The sequence below is a fragment of the Heliconius melpomene genome, chromosome 14, assembly GCF_056956725.1.
Source record: "Heliconius melpomene rosina isolate 202511_hmr_F chromosome 14, ASM5695672v1, whole genome shotgun sequence".
In the NCBI taxonomy this organism is placed as follows: Eukaryota; Metazoa; Arthropoda; class Insecta; order Lepidoptera; family Nymphalidae; genus Heliconius; species Heliconius melpomene.
This window is the reverse complement of record NC_140402.1, coordinates 2253294-2270629: the sequence shown is the minus strand read 5'-3', so window position 1 is coordinate 2270629 and position 17336 is coordinate 2253294. Positions and strand designations below refer to the sequence as shown.

At 31.3% G+C, this 17336-nt stretch overlaps 1 protein-coding gene across 1 annotated transcript; it reads right to left on the bottom strand.

The window, feature by feature from the left end:
* Nucleotides 1-2: 2 nt before the first annotated feature.
* On the bottom strand, nt 3-16278 carry LOC146531897 (uncharacterized). The gene is made up of 4 exons (XM_085197201.1): nt 16144-16278; nt 4120-4220; nt 3308-4034; nt 3-3225 (listed from the first exon to the last, which is right to left on the bottom strand). Exons 1-4 carry the CDS (start codon nt 16148-16150, stop codon nt 671-673), a joined length of 3390 nt encoding a protein of 1129 aa, XP_085053327.1. The 5' UTR covers nt 16151-16278; the 3' UTR covers nt 3-670.
* Nucleotides 16279-17336: the final 1058 nt, after the last annotated feature.

Sequence of the window (17336 nt, the reverse complement as noted above, 5' to 3'; positions counted from 1 at the left end):
CATTTTACTTTAAAGAAATAATTTATTTACACATCTACTACACTACAGTTTAACATAAATATTTAAGAAACATACACTCTTACAAACAAAGAACTCAAAACAGCCATACACTTGTAATACTAATTATTTATAAACATTGAATTATATACACTTTTTAAAATATACTTTTATGTATGTTTAAAATATTTTTTTTATAAAATACTGCAATCTATTGAGGAACATATAGAAATTATTTCTATTTAGTTATATTAGTAATAATGTCTTTATAATAAAACTAATATATTAGATAACAAAAAGTACGGTCCATGTGCCCATAGTAAATGAAATAGTAATAATAAATTGATAATATTATTAAAAACAATATTCTTTAATCGACACTAAATTAAAAATTATATCCCAATAAAAACTAAATTTAATCAATTATTATAGTTTTGTAAAATCCCTTCACAATTTAATACAATCATCAAAACATATATTTATTATTCTAAATTAATTTTCTGTCCAAGTGCATATAATCCAATGCCTAGTGACATCATATCACCAGATATGAAAACTTAATACTAAAATGAGCACCGACAGACAGCAGGTGGGTATCCACTGTAAATGCTAGTTATATTGCGGAAATTGGAAACTAGAAGCTTTGGCAGTCGAAGTTTAGTTCTTAGGAACATTACGATTCCTTCTTTTGGTTAAGTTGAGGGAAGAAGGCCTCAATAGGCAGTATTGGGTCGTCTGTAGCGATGGTAAAGTAACTAGGTATCCTTCTGCTGTTGGAAGAAATTGTTTTGAACATGCCAGGCGTGTTATAGTCTTTACTGGCTGCAAGAGTTAAGTCTGATACTCTTTGGGAATGTTCGAACAGTCGTTCTATAGGCTCATGGTGCTTTTTATCAGCTATTTTCATGATGGCGCTCTCTGATTTAGTTCTTTCGGTTATATCGTTTCTGTGATCGCCTGTTTCTGTCACTGATATGTCTTGTACTGATTCCCCTGCATCGGAGTCTTGGATTCTCTTCCTTAATGGTCGTTTGTGGGGTGCATGAGTAGAAGTCTCGGTGTTTTCTTCTTTATCAGCAGGTCGGCGTCGCTGGCCATTACGTATCCGCGAGGATATCCTCTGTGTTGAAGTTTCAGCATTATCCGAATTCTGTTTTTGCCTTGAAGCATGTCTTGAATGTATTTCTTGTTCGTTATTCTCTGTTCTGTTTAATTTGTGTCGCGGTTCTTTTGGTGTAAACTTTTTCCTTTCTGTAGTAGTTTCGATATCAGTAAAAATGCTTTCTGTATATGGGTGTTTTCTCTGTGGATATCTTGGTTTGGGCGTATTTTCTTCAATTTTCTCAGTAGTGCTTGTAGTAGAGTTCAAACGGTTTCTGTAATCTTTAACGCTGAATTTAGGCCTGTCAAGTTTGTTCTTAAGTCTGGGTCGTGATATTTTTCCTGGTGGTCTGGAGCTGGCTTCCAAGCGAGGGGCGTAAGTCGTAATTTCATATTCAATCTTGTCTTTTACAGAGGCGGTAGTTGATTCTTTGATTTCTACAGGTCTAACATCTCTATGGAATGAAAATTCCTTTAAAGTGTCAGTTCTGAGCGTGTCACTAATACTTACAGAGACGTCACTAGTTGGAGTATCTTTTTCGTCCTGCTTGTGACTGTAATCAGGAATATCGTTATTTTTAAATTGGTACGAATTTAAAGGCGATTTTGAATGCTGGGGACGTGAAGATATCTTCATTATAGAGGACTCTCTGCTGTTATCTTTCTCTTTGGCTGCTTGTGTGGTCGTTTCTAATCTATCTGATGGCGTTGTTAGCGGGCGACGATGACCGATCATTTTTTTCTTCAGAATTGTTGGTCTTGTTGGAGCAGTAGTGGGTAAAGCACTTGTTGTCAATTCAGTGGTTTCGTTAGGTGTTGTCACTGTCGCTTCCGTTCTTGTTTTAACTGGTCTGACACGAGGTCGAATAGTATGAATATCTTCAGCAGTCGTTGTAGGGGCTTCTGTCGATAGAACTTCTTTGTGAGTACTTGTTTCTTCTCTAGTACGGTTCAATGGTCTCCTTCGTCGAATTTTATTCCGTTTTCTTATCTTATCTGTACTTGTAGGTTCAGTACTAGGCCGTTTAAAATGCCTATTAGGTGGTAACGTGGGCAGTGACTCTAACGGAATTTCAGTTGTTTCTCTTACAACATATGAAGCTGACGTCGTCTCAGTTTTAGGAGCTTCAGTTGGTTTCTTAGTGCGCCTATATGGTTTATGTTCAGTGTATGTTGGAGTAGATACTTTATAGTAGTATTCTTTTAATTTATTTTTTCCAATTGGCTCAAAGTCATCTCCTAACGGACGTCTGCTTTGAGATTCAACTTGACTGTCGTAATTATATACGTTCTCACTATTATCGCTTTCAGTTACAATAGCGTATTCTTCAGGTAAATCTGGCAAGATTGTTGTGGGTTTTTCGAATAAATTGTTAGCATGATCTGCACTTGTAACCGGTTCATCAGGCTTCTGAGTTTGGGCGTGTGATTGTGGAGTCACGGTCCAAGGGGCAACAGATGCGTGGCTTGTGACGTCATCAGTGTTTTCTATTACCGCATAAGAAGGACGTTGAGCATGAGTCAAGGCGTTCAAACTGCTTTCTAAGTCAAACAGTCCTGGTGCACTCGTGTATTGCTGAGATAATTGTTGCGTTAAACCTACATTATCAGATACTTTCTGTTTTGTTTTATCATAATTTGTATTTAAGTAATTTTGATTTTTGTAGTTTTGGAACACAGTATTTTGAGCTAAAAGTCCGTAGTCATTGTATAAGGGACTAGCCAACGATGATGTTTGTACTGCTGGCGGGCTATAAGTTGTAATTTTATTGTAATCAAAGTTATGGAAATTTTTAATAAAATGATCTTGAGGACTTGCTTTAAAACTAAATTTAGTACCAACATTAGGATCTATTTTTAATGAAGACACTGGTTTCGTTTGCGGTGTTGGTACATTACCTAGATCGTTTAATGTGGAACTAAAGAAATAGTTATAGTTTTGGGCGGTCGTTAACTTAGGAGTGCTAGTAGCGAACAAAGCGGGCGTCGATTTAAAGTTAGGAGAAAAATTATAAGTATTAAATAATGTCTGCTTTGTAGTTTGAGGCGGCAAAAACGTAGTCTTAGTCGTGGGGTATACTGGATCTCTTCCTTTGACAGGTTGCAGGCCAAAGGATCCAAATGTACCTGAAATTAATGATCAAATAAATATGTATCCTTATTTTTACCTGTGACGCAGTAATACTTTTAACTTTTTTATATAACGTACCTAATATACTTGGCGGGAAGACGGTGTCTCGGAATGGATGTCCATATTGGTTAATAGGGAACTTTGACGGCGTGTAAGATTGTTGTTGTGCTGTTTTCACAGATTGGCTTATAAATTGAGACGCTGTGTCCGTATCACCGAGCTTGAAGACTTCTGGTTTAAAGATTTCCGTTTCTGCCGAATGTGGCCGCTTGCCATCCGGTCTTGAGTGTGCATTCGACTTAGTGAATATATCTAACGGTTTCACGGTAGAATACTGCCCAAATTGAATCGGCTGAACGTTTGTCAACTGCTGCAGTATGTTATTGTGATATTGAGGCTTTTGTTTCGTTTGCTGCTTCTGCAAGACTGGACGAGCGGCGTAAGCGTTATTCGGATTCCTGATAAGGACGCTATCGACTGGATAGTTCTGGATGAATTTGTAATGATTCAAATTATTCGGTAAGGCAAAGGGATTTAAGTATGAATTGATAGGTTGATTTGCAGGCAGAGGGTGGTTAGAAACAGAGACGGTTCTATGTGTCGTCGGTTTATAGGATTGGGCTATCGATGTCAGTTTAGTAACATCTCTTGCGGCTAGCGGTCGGCTAGAAGACGGATATAAGTCTAGCACGGGCACAGGTATTTTGTATGACGGAGCATGAAGGGGAGCTGTCCCTAGAGGATTATATAAAAGTCCACCTGACCCTATAACCGGTCGCCATCCTCCTTTCGAAACTGGCAAATTCTGGAAAAAAGAATACAAAATTAGCACACATTATTTTGAAATATTTAAAAAATCTATACTATTTTGTTATTGTGGCAGAACTTACTCCTTGCTGGACCAAGGAACGACGATAATGAGGCGTTTTGCTACAATTTGCAATTGACAGTAAAATTTGTATTGTTACTGCGACCAACCATAGCCGCGACCCTGAAATTAAAAAAAAATGTTATATAACATATTATATTAATATTTAATAATAATAATATAATATCTTATTTTAATAATCCTACTGTCATTTTTGTGACATTATTCTCCGTATTATTTATATGGGCAATGCAGAGAAATAATACTCAAAAAAAAAATTATATTAAAGACTTGGTAACTAGATTTGTTTATGCAAATTCCTGCAATGTAAAATTGTTTGAAACGGATTTTGGGTCACACTTTCTATTTACTTCCTTTGTCATTATGTCAGTAAAGACTAACGGGATACTACACTCTTATAATTAATCAGTGCACTGTTGAAGTATGAGGCCGAAAAGTTCTCAGCCGAATGCCTCACAACCGAACCAGGGGCAAGATGTCAAAAATAAGTCTAACTGTGGACGTGTTGAGATTTCGTTTAAAAATTAAGCACATAATTTTTTATTTTAACCGACTTCTGTAAGAAAAGGAAGTTATCAATTCGACTGTATTTGTTTTTTATATTTGTTACCTCATAACTTTTGACTGGGTGAACCGATTTTGAAATTTTTTTTAATAATATTATTTGATTTCGTCTTTATATTTTATCTAAGAAAGCGTCAGTTTTAATTATAACGAATTGATTTCAAGCATTACAGCAATATTTCTTTCAGCTTCACGCTACATCCCGCACACACCAGGGTAGGCAGAGGGAACCTAGTGTTAAGAGCGAAGATTACAATTTCGAAAACTGATTTGTATTCTGTACTGTATGAAATAAAATTCAGGATTGACCTTTATCATATTTATTTATATTCCTTTTATATTAAGGATATAAACAGGTAAAAAAATGGATTTCTACTAATAAAACTTTTGTTATATCTTTTTGCCTATTGATTTCAGCGACTTTTCATATATTAATAATTGCCTTTTATATTTTTTTAATAATTCCATATAACATTCTTATATTATAAATAAGAATAATATGAAAGAAACAAACGGAAGCACTATGCAGTAGCTAGCATACGCCGGTATGCTAGATGTAGAGCGGAACCGGCCATGACCGCGACCGTCTTCGCTGTTCCCACGATTTTGGATACGCTTTTAGCGGTAAATACGATCGGATGCCATTTATAAAACTATTATGACATACATTTTTGTATATTTTGAAAGTGTATGCATTTTTACGGCGTTCCTCATCTACCACATTACTGCCACTCATAACGCAATGCCTCCAGAATTCGGCAGAAAGTGGGGAACGGAGTATCTTAACACTAGGTTCCCTCTACCTACCCTGCTGTGTGCGGGAAACAGCGTCTAAAATCTAAAATGCGTGTAAATTATATTGCTACGGCCTTTGTGTTAATTGGCCATGAATTTAATATTTAAATTATAATAAAGGCAAAATAAAATAATAATTCTGTAGCTCCTATGGTGCAATTTAGAAGGGGTCGTACGCGGTGATCATTTATCAGCAGATAATTCAAAAGCTCTTTTATCTTGTTTTTTATAAATAGAAAAAATAATATACAGAATTCTAGCGTACGTCATTCGTTATTGGCGTCGTTTACAATCCTTTGCTACACTACTGTACTAACAATAACAACAACACATATACATTGATTTATTTCATTAAAATTATTCCCCCATATTTTCTATTTTCTATACATAATGTTTCTCTATGTAATATTATGTTGTCGAGCGTATGTCATATATAAAGAAGTAATAAATAATTATGGTGGTATTACTTTCTAACAATTGCGTTATGCTGCGTGCTTTTAATTTCAAATGAGGCACGTAACTCCATAGCTATTTGATTGTTTATAATGGTTGTAGCTATGGGTTTGTCAATCGATGGGAGTCAATCGAAAGTGTTTTTGATGTTGCAATAGGATACATTAGTTATATATCGATAATAATACAAATATGAGAAAAAAAAGTATCCTATGTTCATCCCGGGAACCTCAAGTATCTCTATATGAGTATTTTATCACAATAAAATTAGCGGTTTGGCCCTGATTGCGTAAAAGACAGACAGACAGACAGAGTTAGTTTCGAATTTATAATATAGGTATGGATACATGCTATGCCATTATAATGTTATGAAAATGACATCTTATGCCTTTTAAATTCGAATTTTGTTATAAAATTTCTTTTCTTAAGTCCAATTTTCTCAAAAATGTAAAAAAAATACGTTTTTCTTGATACAGAGCACTATATTTACTCTTACATATTAATAATAATTTGCAATGTTTTTCTAGAAAAAAAAAATATGCTTCTCCTCCATGCTCGAGAACTGAACGCCAAACGCTACGGTCATTGATCTCTTCATACATGCCTCCCCATCATATTTTTGCGAGACCTTCCCACAATATCTTTAACATTATATTTTCAAAGGTCAATTCAACTGCGCCTGCGCCACAATGGAAACATAATTTTAGGAAACAGATTCGATTTTAATCCGTCCCAAGAGCTGCAGAACATCTCGTGCTGTTCACCGACCGTTACACGTTTCACTCTAGCTATTCGAGAAAACACATATTTACGCGTCTCTACATTTAGTAAATGATAAAAGTATGCCGTATGAGGACGAAAATAAAAGTAATTTTTCAATACTGGATATTTCAGGTTATTGGACTAACGACGCTCAGGTTGCACGAAGTTACTCATTTTAATGTCAATTACTTATTATGATTCGTTTCTTATTGAAGTTATTGGCTCATACTATATTTATGTATGGATATTATCGATATATGCCAGCAAAATGGTGGGTATTTGCAATGTAAATTTAAGTTTAGCAAGTTAAAATTTTACGCTTGTATAATATAACGTAATAGTTGTACGTGTGCTATTAATATGATGCCTATATTTCTGCGTTTTCCTATTGGAAATTGTAGTTCTAATTATTATATTATTATTATTATGTATTACTAATGTCTTATTAATATATATTTTATATAGTAATACATTAACAAGTCAGCCTTAAACTTAATATATATATTTAAGTTTAGGCAGTTTTCAGTTATTGGTGCCTTTCCTATTTCTATAAATACATGCTTTCTATAAGGGCTAAAAAGAAGAAAGAAGAGTAAACTTTAATCAATAGCAAATACAATTTAATTACATATGTATACCATAATAGAGGAAAAATATATAACAGAATATAATCAACGTTATTTATTATATTCGATTTAAATTTCTAAAGTCTTACGAATTCGAGCAAATTTGAACTTAGCGTACAAAGCAAGTAAGACTGTTTCTTTTTTAATCCAATTTAACAGTATAGTATTATTATAATTATTTAAATACAAACGAGTAAAATTTATAATGGCTACGGATTGTAACCGTAAAACGAAACGATATGCAAAAATGTAATTACCGAGAGAAATTTCTGCTCTTACTCTTTATCCATAATTGTTTATTTATAAGTAATAGAATATTATAATGGATGTTACATATTATTAAGCATTTTAAGAACTGGTATGTTTTATTTTTATTATTATTTATATTTGTCGTATATTACGAAGTAAGCATTATCCATTTCTGCAGAGACGGAGAGACGGAGAGTATAAAAAGACAGGTTAAGTGCGATTAGAACTCTCACACCGAGAGTTTCGTGTCAATTTCAAGTTTACAGGTTACAGGGAAGCACAGTTTATACCATTATTTCAACAGAAATTAACTAAATACAATTATACATATTAATTTCCATTTTTCGAACTTTGTTCGTATTATAAGTAAAGCACGAAGTGATTCGTGCAAAATTTTATAACTGTCGGTCCACAGGTTTCGATTGTCAATGAAGTGAATTCATACAAAACGCTGCAAAAAACTTGACACCTCCACGCAATCTTGAAATAAATGGTCTTGAACAGACAGACAGACGGACAAAAAGTGATTCTTTGATGGTTCTGGTTTTTCCTTTTGAGGTACCTTAATAAAATGACATGAAGGCTTTCATTTCTATATGAATCCTATATATATTATATTTCTATATGAATATATTTCTATATGAATATATTTCTATATGAATATATTTCTATATGATTATATTTCTATATGAATATTGTATTTTAAAGATAGATGTTATTTTATATAGTCCATTTTTTTTACTTTTTTATTTTAGCAATCGAAAATATTATTCTTAGTAATAAATAGCAGTGAATTATTATTAATTACAATAAAATATTATTTTTAGTAAATAGTGAGCTGTTTATAATTTTGATGTCTCACGCATACTTAAAGTTATTTAGCTTACGACGCGTTGATGTCGATATATGAACGTTGTATAAATACACAAAGACTATTTTCTTCATTAAAACACTTGATTTATTTATTTAAATTCATAAATAAGGCATAATTAGAATATTTTAAAACATGTAACAAATATAAGATATTGTATTTATTATTGTATAAATCGTAACTTTAGTTTAAAAAAGACATACGAATTAAAAAAGATTATGATCTTATTTCTTAAGCAAAAGGCATTTTCATTGAATATTAGGTAATAAAAGTATGTCTGTATGAAGAAACTTCTTATTGTTTTCTAAAACACTGTCAACGTCCGGAAAATTAGCTTTATGGAGATCAAGTACCAAACAGAGCGGCAAATAGCTAGGAAGTTAGGTGGAAGTTCACTCGTAGATTTAAAATATATAAAGTTAGCCTTATAAAAGTTTATTAAAGTTAAATTATGGCGTATATTATGTTTTTATTCTGTTTTGTTTTTTTTTTATTGATTACATTGCAACAAATATTCAAAGATACAAGAAAAAAATGATTGTTATATTATTTCTTAGTGTTTTTTAACGTCTCACTGTTTTCCGCACACAATGGGTAAAGGGAACCCAGTGGTAAGATTTTTGGTTCCCTATTTTCTGCGAAATTCTCGAGGCTCGACACCACAGCGAAGCAAATAGAAATACTAAATGTTACATTCCCTTGAGTGGGAATCGAATCTACAACCTGTCGCGTTAGATTCATACTGTATCACTCACGTAGTAGGGTAGGAAGTGTAAAGGAAGTTTGTGAACCTGGAAACCTAACGTTAAGACACTCCGTAGAACGACGAAAATGAAAATATTAAATATTTCGTTGTTATCGAGTTGAAATCGAACCCACAACCTGTCGCGTTTACATATAAATCACAACTACACCAGAAGGTTGTCGAGACGACAATATACTAAAGTACACATACATTCGTATAAGCAATTTAAACTGTGCCATACGAACCTAATGTGTTTTTACATTTACAAAAGAAACACACGTTTGTTTAACGTTCACATATAATTGCGAAGTAGCGGTTTATTTAAGAGAGTTCGTGTTTTACGGCAATTCCCCTACTGACTGTATAGTTTTTTATTCTATTGCTTAAAAACTTTAATATATGAATATTCTGGTTAGTTCCGTGAACTTCTCACGCGAATCTTATATAATTTATAAACATAACGTTTGTTGTTGCCAAAGTTAATGTTGCTCCATACTGTGTTTTCAGTAATGTCTGGACTGAATGTTCCGGTTCATTTAGACATATGTTACGCTCGTTTGCTTCTTGTTAATAATTGCAACGGAAAATTTTATTGCTTGTACAGTTTTTTTTAATATTTTTTCGTTTTTATATTAAAAACGAATTTGAATTTAAAAAAATAGACAAATTTATTAGTAAAACTACAGTATTTGCAAAGTACAGAGACTCTTCTATTTAAAATATGTTGCAGCATTATTAAAAAATAGTAATTTAGTATTTTGTATTTATTTTTCATAACAAATAAAGAGAGCAAAGTATTTCCTACATGGAAAAATTAATGATTTTAAATGCACGTTGTTTTACGAAATCGTATAAACGTTTTTTTGAAATATCTCTGTTAAAATGAACCTGTTATTAAATATAACATAATTACGTCGAATAAGAACATCAAGATAATATCAATTTTTTTTATAAGAAAAGGCAATTTAAACCCAATTTGACAACTTTCTGAATGTTTAAACTAATAATATATTAATAGTGCAATGTACTACAAAATACTTCCCACGTCAATCCCCTTGATGCATTATCATTGTCTGTTTACGACAAAAATTCCACTTTCTGTTAAGTAAAAAGACCTACAAAACTCTGTGAGAACCGTTTCCATTGAAATTATGTAGAAAAAAAATTACGTTTGTTAAGTAATTCTGAATACATAATAGCTATCATGACATTAATGCGCCATTTGATAATTGAATAACAAATATATAAACTGAATTATAAATTCAATTTTTTTTTTTCAGCGGGATACAGATCCCGCATGTAGCAGGGTAGGTAGAAGGAGCCTGAGTGTAAAGATACTTGTGTTCCTCACTTTCCACCGAATTCTGGAGGCATTGAATGTTGAATGGCGGAACTGAACGCCATATTCCTTCATTCCTTCTTCCTGACATTAATCCCGGCTATTGACCAGGGTCTGCCTTATACAATATATTGTCATACAAAAGACAATATATTGTCTATTAGTCAATTTAAAAATTCCTTACATAAAAAATTTTATTAAATTTACGTGAAATATACATTTTTAACCGACATCGAAAAGTGTGGGAACGACGTGTCCTAGCACTAGCTTTCCAAGTTCCCCTCTGCCTATCCTGTGTATGCAGGATTCAAGCTAAAAAAGCGTAAAATAAAAAAGAACCTTTTTTTATTTACACAATACAAATATAAACGCTAGGAGATAAATCGATATCATTATTCTTTAAGCAGGAGGAAGTTCATTACCATGCAACGCCCATGACCTTCGACGGCACTACGGTCACTTTCATTCGACGTGATGCGCTTACGCACAGACCGACGCTTTCTTATATCCTCAGATTTTTATTTTAATATAGCTATATCTATGTTTTTGTATTTGTTAATTATTTATTAAGTACTTTTATAATTTGTAAATTTTTTTTTTTTTTGTATTATTTTTATTTTTGGAATTGGAATAAAATAAGAAACTGTTAAACACTGTTAATAATTTTAAAAAACGCACGTTATTTATTTAAATTTTTTTTTACTTGCTACAATTTTGAATATTATATATTATTGTAGAAAATATTCAATCAACCAGTCAAAATATAAATATTTAATAGCAAGATATTGCTTCTCAGTTTGCTTCTTAGGTTGATGGTCAAAAGAAAATAAAGTACGAGAGATATAATAAAGAAAAATATAGATGTTCATAATGCTTATTGAAGCTTTAGAATAAATAATGAAAAGAAGTATTGAAGAAAATTCTTGCTACGATAAGAGAATTGAGGCTTTAACTGTAAGCGCGGCGGTTCTGGATTCGATTCCCATTCGGAGGAATGAATTATTTTATTTTTTGCGCTATTTTTAATAAAAGGTCAAAAGTTCAGTCAATATCTCGAAAGATATCTTGTAAGGAGGAAATCGGAGAACGAATACGTAACACACTTCCTAACAATAGTTTCCGTCTAGGTTCCCTCTACGTATACTGCTATATGTGGGACACAACTTGAAGCATCCACCGTGAATATCTCAATGTAAAAAGAAAAAGTTTAAGTGTCTAGATTATTAGACTGTATTATATGCATTTGTTGCAAATTACAATATAATATGCTGACTCACATTAATTGTACTCGTATTGTAAAAGTAAATGATTGACAGATATATTAGTTGCTGATAAAATGGATAGAGATGGTATTTTTATATGAATTTTTTTAGGACGATGATCGTTTGACCTGTAAGTTATATTTAATTTAGTGCCTACTAATTTAGTGCCTTTATATAAAAGTAAAAGAGAAATCTAAGCTTGTATTTTAAATGCAAAAGAAACTTAGAAATACAAAAAAACATCTGGAAAATAATTTATTTGTTCGTAAAAAAAAATTAAAGAAATTCCGAAATTTTAATTAAAATATTGCACAGCTAGCATTTACTTTGGAAAATGCTAGGTTTTCCTAATAAAATGAATAGCATATATACAAATACATAATGACTATTACATTATAATCATAGCAACAAAAACAAGTAACAATATTGTTATAACTCTACAATAAAAGTTTATACCTTCCGCCATTCCAAATTTAGGCGTGGAATTATCATACGCATGTATTACAAAACCTCACCTATTTAGGTTCAGTACTTTCGTTAGGTGAAAGTTAATTAAAATTGTTTACCAAAAGTGTTCGGTCTGATTAACATCGAAGCACTAAGCTTAGATCACACACGGTGTCCGTCCACCGTAAAAGTGAAATGGTATCATCTTTAATACTAAAACCTATACTTTATTTAGTTCATTTCAAGCAAACAAATGCCTTGAGTGTGCTTGTGTAGGTTTTAAAATTTGTTTTTTCCTAGCGAGTGGGTTTTTTAGGGTTCACTTCAGTTGTCCGTCTGTTAAGAAAATTTATCTGGAGAATGCATGGAAATTTTAAACCTATTCATTTGATACTAATATCAAATATTTAGATCTATGGTTATTTGAAATAGAGAAAAAGTAAAGGTTTCAAGTCAACGCCATCAAAAAATAATAATAATAATAATTTTTCTTTGCTATTTTAATTTTTCTCAATTAATTGATACGTTCACACTGATATAATGAATAGAATAAATAGGTACGTATGAAATACTTGTATAAGATTATTACAAACTTATACAAGTTATATATTATTATATTCATATTAGATTTGTTCTAGAAATTTGCTGCAGCAAAAAAGCATGTTTATTATTATTATTTACCTACTCCGTAATATAAGCCTTTATTATGTCTCACTCTCCTAAACGAAATGTTACCAGAGAAAAATTATATATCAAAAAGTTTAAGTGAACATAGAAGTCAAGTAAAACTTATGTAAAACATGCAAAATATTTTTTTTTATATAAATATTATGTACCATATGGCAAACATAACACGCTTATATAATAATTTTCAAGAAACTTGCTAAAGTATACTAATTTATGCCTAGTTTTCCTAGTTTTCCCATAGCTATTAGAAAGCGGTCGAGTGTATAACGCGGAAAACCATTGAAAAGTATTGAATGACGTTGTATTAAAGAAAAATTCTATTCAGGGGTAGTTTGCAGTTCTTTGCTATTAGTTCCCACAGCTAGAATAGAAGTTCTTGTGTAATGTCGGCTAGCAAAATATTGTATTATTTTAATATATATGACATAGTTGATAAATATTTAATAAATATTTTATAGGCACGCGTCTGACTGTAAACATGAAGGTTGTGGCGATTCGATTCCCACTCGGGGGAATTAATTACTTACATTTTGGTTACATATCTGGTTTACAACTCCAAAACAGAAATAAAGAAAATTTAGACGGAAAGTGGGGAACAAGTGTCTTGACCTTAGGTTCCCTGTGGCTACCCTACTATATACTTACGAATTTTCATTATATTTACGGATGTCCTATACATCCGCTGATAATATGTTCAATATTCAATAATTACGGATATAAACAATTATTTTATTTTAAAATAAAAATAAATATAATAATATTTCTTTTGTTTCCAATAAAATTACATAAATAATAGTTACTAAAACTTTCATACGTAATATATGAAAGTATAAATTGCATAAATAACTTTCTTTTAACAAAACCCTAGAACAAGCGTGTGTAATCGGTTCCGGGGACATAGTCTATATTTTTCTAAGCTACAAGTGGATTTTCCACTCGAGTTACTATTACGACAGACAGACTATACTCTATATTATTATGATAAACTGTGAAATTATATGTATATCAAATTTCCATGTTGGTGATTCCGATTGTGTGACTGAAGAAAGCTAATTATTTTCACCAGAAAACATAGTTAAAGTTAAAATATAATAAATACTAAGGCGCCTAAATCGTGGCCGTGGTCAGGGGCCTAAACCAGGGACTATAAACTCGACAGGTTGTGGGTTCGATCTCCACTCAACACGTTCATTCAACAGTCATTGACTCCAGAATTCGGCGAAAAATGAAAACAAAATATAACGAAAAAAAAAACTGGCTTTTGGTTCTTATATAGTAATCACAGATAGATAATAGCATAATTAGCTGCATGAACAAGATTTTTTTTTCAAATAAGAATGATATTTTTGTCAAATTTATTTAAAGAAGCTATCATACATTTTTAGTCGTTCGATAAAAATTCAGACCTACCATCAACATAAGAATCGATCTCAATGATTTTTGTAAGTATTATTGTAGAGTTATTGGTATAATATATATATATGAAATTATTTAAAGTAGCGAGCTATATAAATAAAATGTGGATTGTTTTGTAAAACAAACAATATTAATCTCAACGGACAATTGAAGAGAAACTATGAAATCAATCACGTTTTGCTTTCTTTAATCCGAAAATGGTATTCATAATGACAATGACAATATTGCTCGTGAATTTACATAATTTGTAGATTTTTCCTTTTTTTTTTTAAATCATGTTTCATTTATATTTAAGAGTATTTAGAATATTTAAATCCTATGGTACTATTTATATAGTTATCTGGCCAGCAATGGTATAGGGACACGACGACGATTGTAAATATGAAAGGTTGTGAGTTCGATTTCCACTCGAGGAAAAGATTTTTTTTTCATTTTCTCGCTCTGCTAATAACATAAAGTGTAGGTTAAATCCCGTCACTCAACATTGGTTTTAGAATTTGGCAGAAAGTAAAGAACTTAGTGGGAACGATGTTTTATTATAGCAAAAGTCATTATGCATATCTAAATTTTAATTTATCTGCCTAATATACTTACTGGTTTTAACAATATTTTTGTTGTTCTATTTTATCTTGAGCATGGTTTTTTACTAAATGTGTTTATTTACTTTGAAATTAATAAATTCAGATCAAAAATCGGACATTAAATTTTGAACATAGAAAGACAAAAATCTTGCTATGAAAACCATGCCTGTTCCAAAGAGATATTTCAAGATTCTCGTACAGGAAGAACCATATAAATAAGAAACTAGAAAATGTTTTTGTGGAGATATATCTAACAAGATTTCTTAGTTATTAGTAGGTACTAGCTACGACTCCCACTCGTTACTATCACGCGTTTCTATTGATTTTAAATTATTATGAAAACCATACCTAATGACTAATGTTAACAGTATAATATATTTTTTTTATATTTGACTATAGTTTTAATAACCCCATTAAATAATCAATAATAATAATTTAAATATATTTTCAGTTTATAAATGTAAAAGTTCTAGATTGGTTTCGTGCTATAGTTATCTCGGGATGCACTAATAAACAGTAACGGTTAAAGTTGCATATTAAACAAGAACAATCGAGATCAAGAGAATATATAAAGATAAAAAATCGAAATATAAATCAAATAAATCAGCTTTCGCTATATTCCGCATATAGCAGGGTAGGCAGAGGGAATCTCAAGTGATAAGACACCCCGTTCCTGAAGATCTTTGACGTTAATTTTATAAGCACTTTTATTTTATCAAAATTTTTAATTACTTACCGCAAGACTGTTTTGGAATATATTTTTTAATATTTCGTTATGATAATCACTAGCTTTCACGCGTGTGCACAATAGTGTTAATTCTACATAGTTGGTAGTATTTGTTTAAATTTACACATTCGTTGGTATCTTTAAATTATTTTTGAAATTACTATTTTTTATTTTATCTTATATGCTTTTTACCGTACCGATCCGATGAAAGGTATTTTTTTATAGAATTTTAAATGTTGTTCCTCAAACGATACCTATATTCAATTTTCAAACAAAAATTAAAATTATCATTTCATTTTTTCTTTTTAAATTTAAATCGCAATTAAATGTTTTTATTTAAAAAATATTTTCCCGCCTTTGCAATGTGAACAGATTAAAAATATACCCGTAGTTATTATTAATTTTAAAATATTTTAATACAATTTCTTTTTTTATTATTTATGATTGATTAATAAATATAATTTAATATAATTTTTAAATTTAAATTAAACAAAATCTTACCGTTCATTTTAACACGGCTATTCCGTTCACAATATAAAGCGGTGTACACACGCTAGCATCACTGTCACAGCACTCGCGGAGCACACGCACTGATGCAATGGAAAATCGCGTCTGACTACCACTACCAATGCAGTGACCACACAAATGGTGGTGAGAAGTGGTATTTGAATTAAATATCACGTTTGCCTTTAGAAATTGGCCTCCAGTGGTTTGTTGCTTTATTTATTAATAAATGGATTAGACGGATAGTAATAAATTTAATATGGAAGTATATTAAAATTATATGCAGATAGGATTTTAATCATCATTGTACGCGGTAGTGCAGATCATATCTTAATTGGTCGCTCTTCCGATAATTAAGAAAATGATCGGCTAAAAGTCAGTGATACGTATGGAGGAGACATGATAAATCTAATTTCTAAGGCGAGAAATAAATATATCAAAGAAATAATAAGTATTTTAGATACTCCTACGTCATCTCAGTAAATAGAGTTAGCGGTAAAATAAATAAGTTAATCTTCACTTCCTATAAGATTTTAGTGGTGCAACCGGAAAGTATTTTATGATAGTTTAACCCATATTCGATTCTCGCTTAGAGGAATGTTAATATTTTTTTTAAACGCGGTATTAAATGGGTGCCGATTACCTAGCGCTCCATATCTCCTAATAAACGAAAAGTACAAAGAATATCGATATTTTTGTAATAATTTTAACTGTTACTGTTGATAAAATATGTACTTCATAGAAATGGAAACTAACTAGTTTTTTGACCCAGTGATTCCCTGCTGTAACCAAATTGTTTATCTAACTAAAGTTTAAGCACAGTTAATAAATTTCAGTACAGGTTTTTCGACAAAAATTGGTATAAATATATAAATATTTTTCTCTCTTATCCCATATATTTTATCAGCGAATATATAGAAATGTAATTTTTCTTTCACAAAGTATAAATATAAGAAAACGCCATAGTCGTCACATTTAATAAGTTATGATCTATTATACTTTCTTTTATACTCATTCCTATTCATTGCGCACCCTTGCGCATATAGAAGCGTGATACTATAATTTCTCCCGTCCCTTAGAATTTAAAATGTATGGAAAGTAGTTCCGGAATATTTTTGGACAATCGATAAAATAGAAAGTTCATTAGTTACATAGTATTATCATTGTTATAGCGACGCCTCTGTTTCGTT

What these genes read in the sequence shown, in the direction of transcription:
- LOC146531897 (XM_085197201.1), bottom strand. An exon ending in GTTCCTTGGTCCAGCAAGGA is followed by an intron (nt 4,035 to 4,119) that starts GTAAGTTCTGCC and finishes TCTTTTTTCCAG; the next exon opens with AATTTGCCAGTTTCGAAAGG. An exon ending in CTTCCCGCCAAGTATATTAG is followed by an intron (nt 3,226 to 3,307) that starts GTACGTTATATA and finishes CATTAATTTCAG; the next exon opens with GTACATTTGGATCCTTTGGC.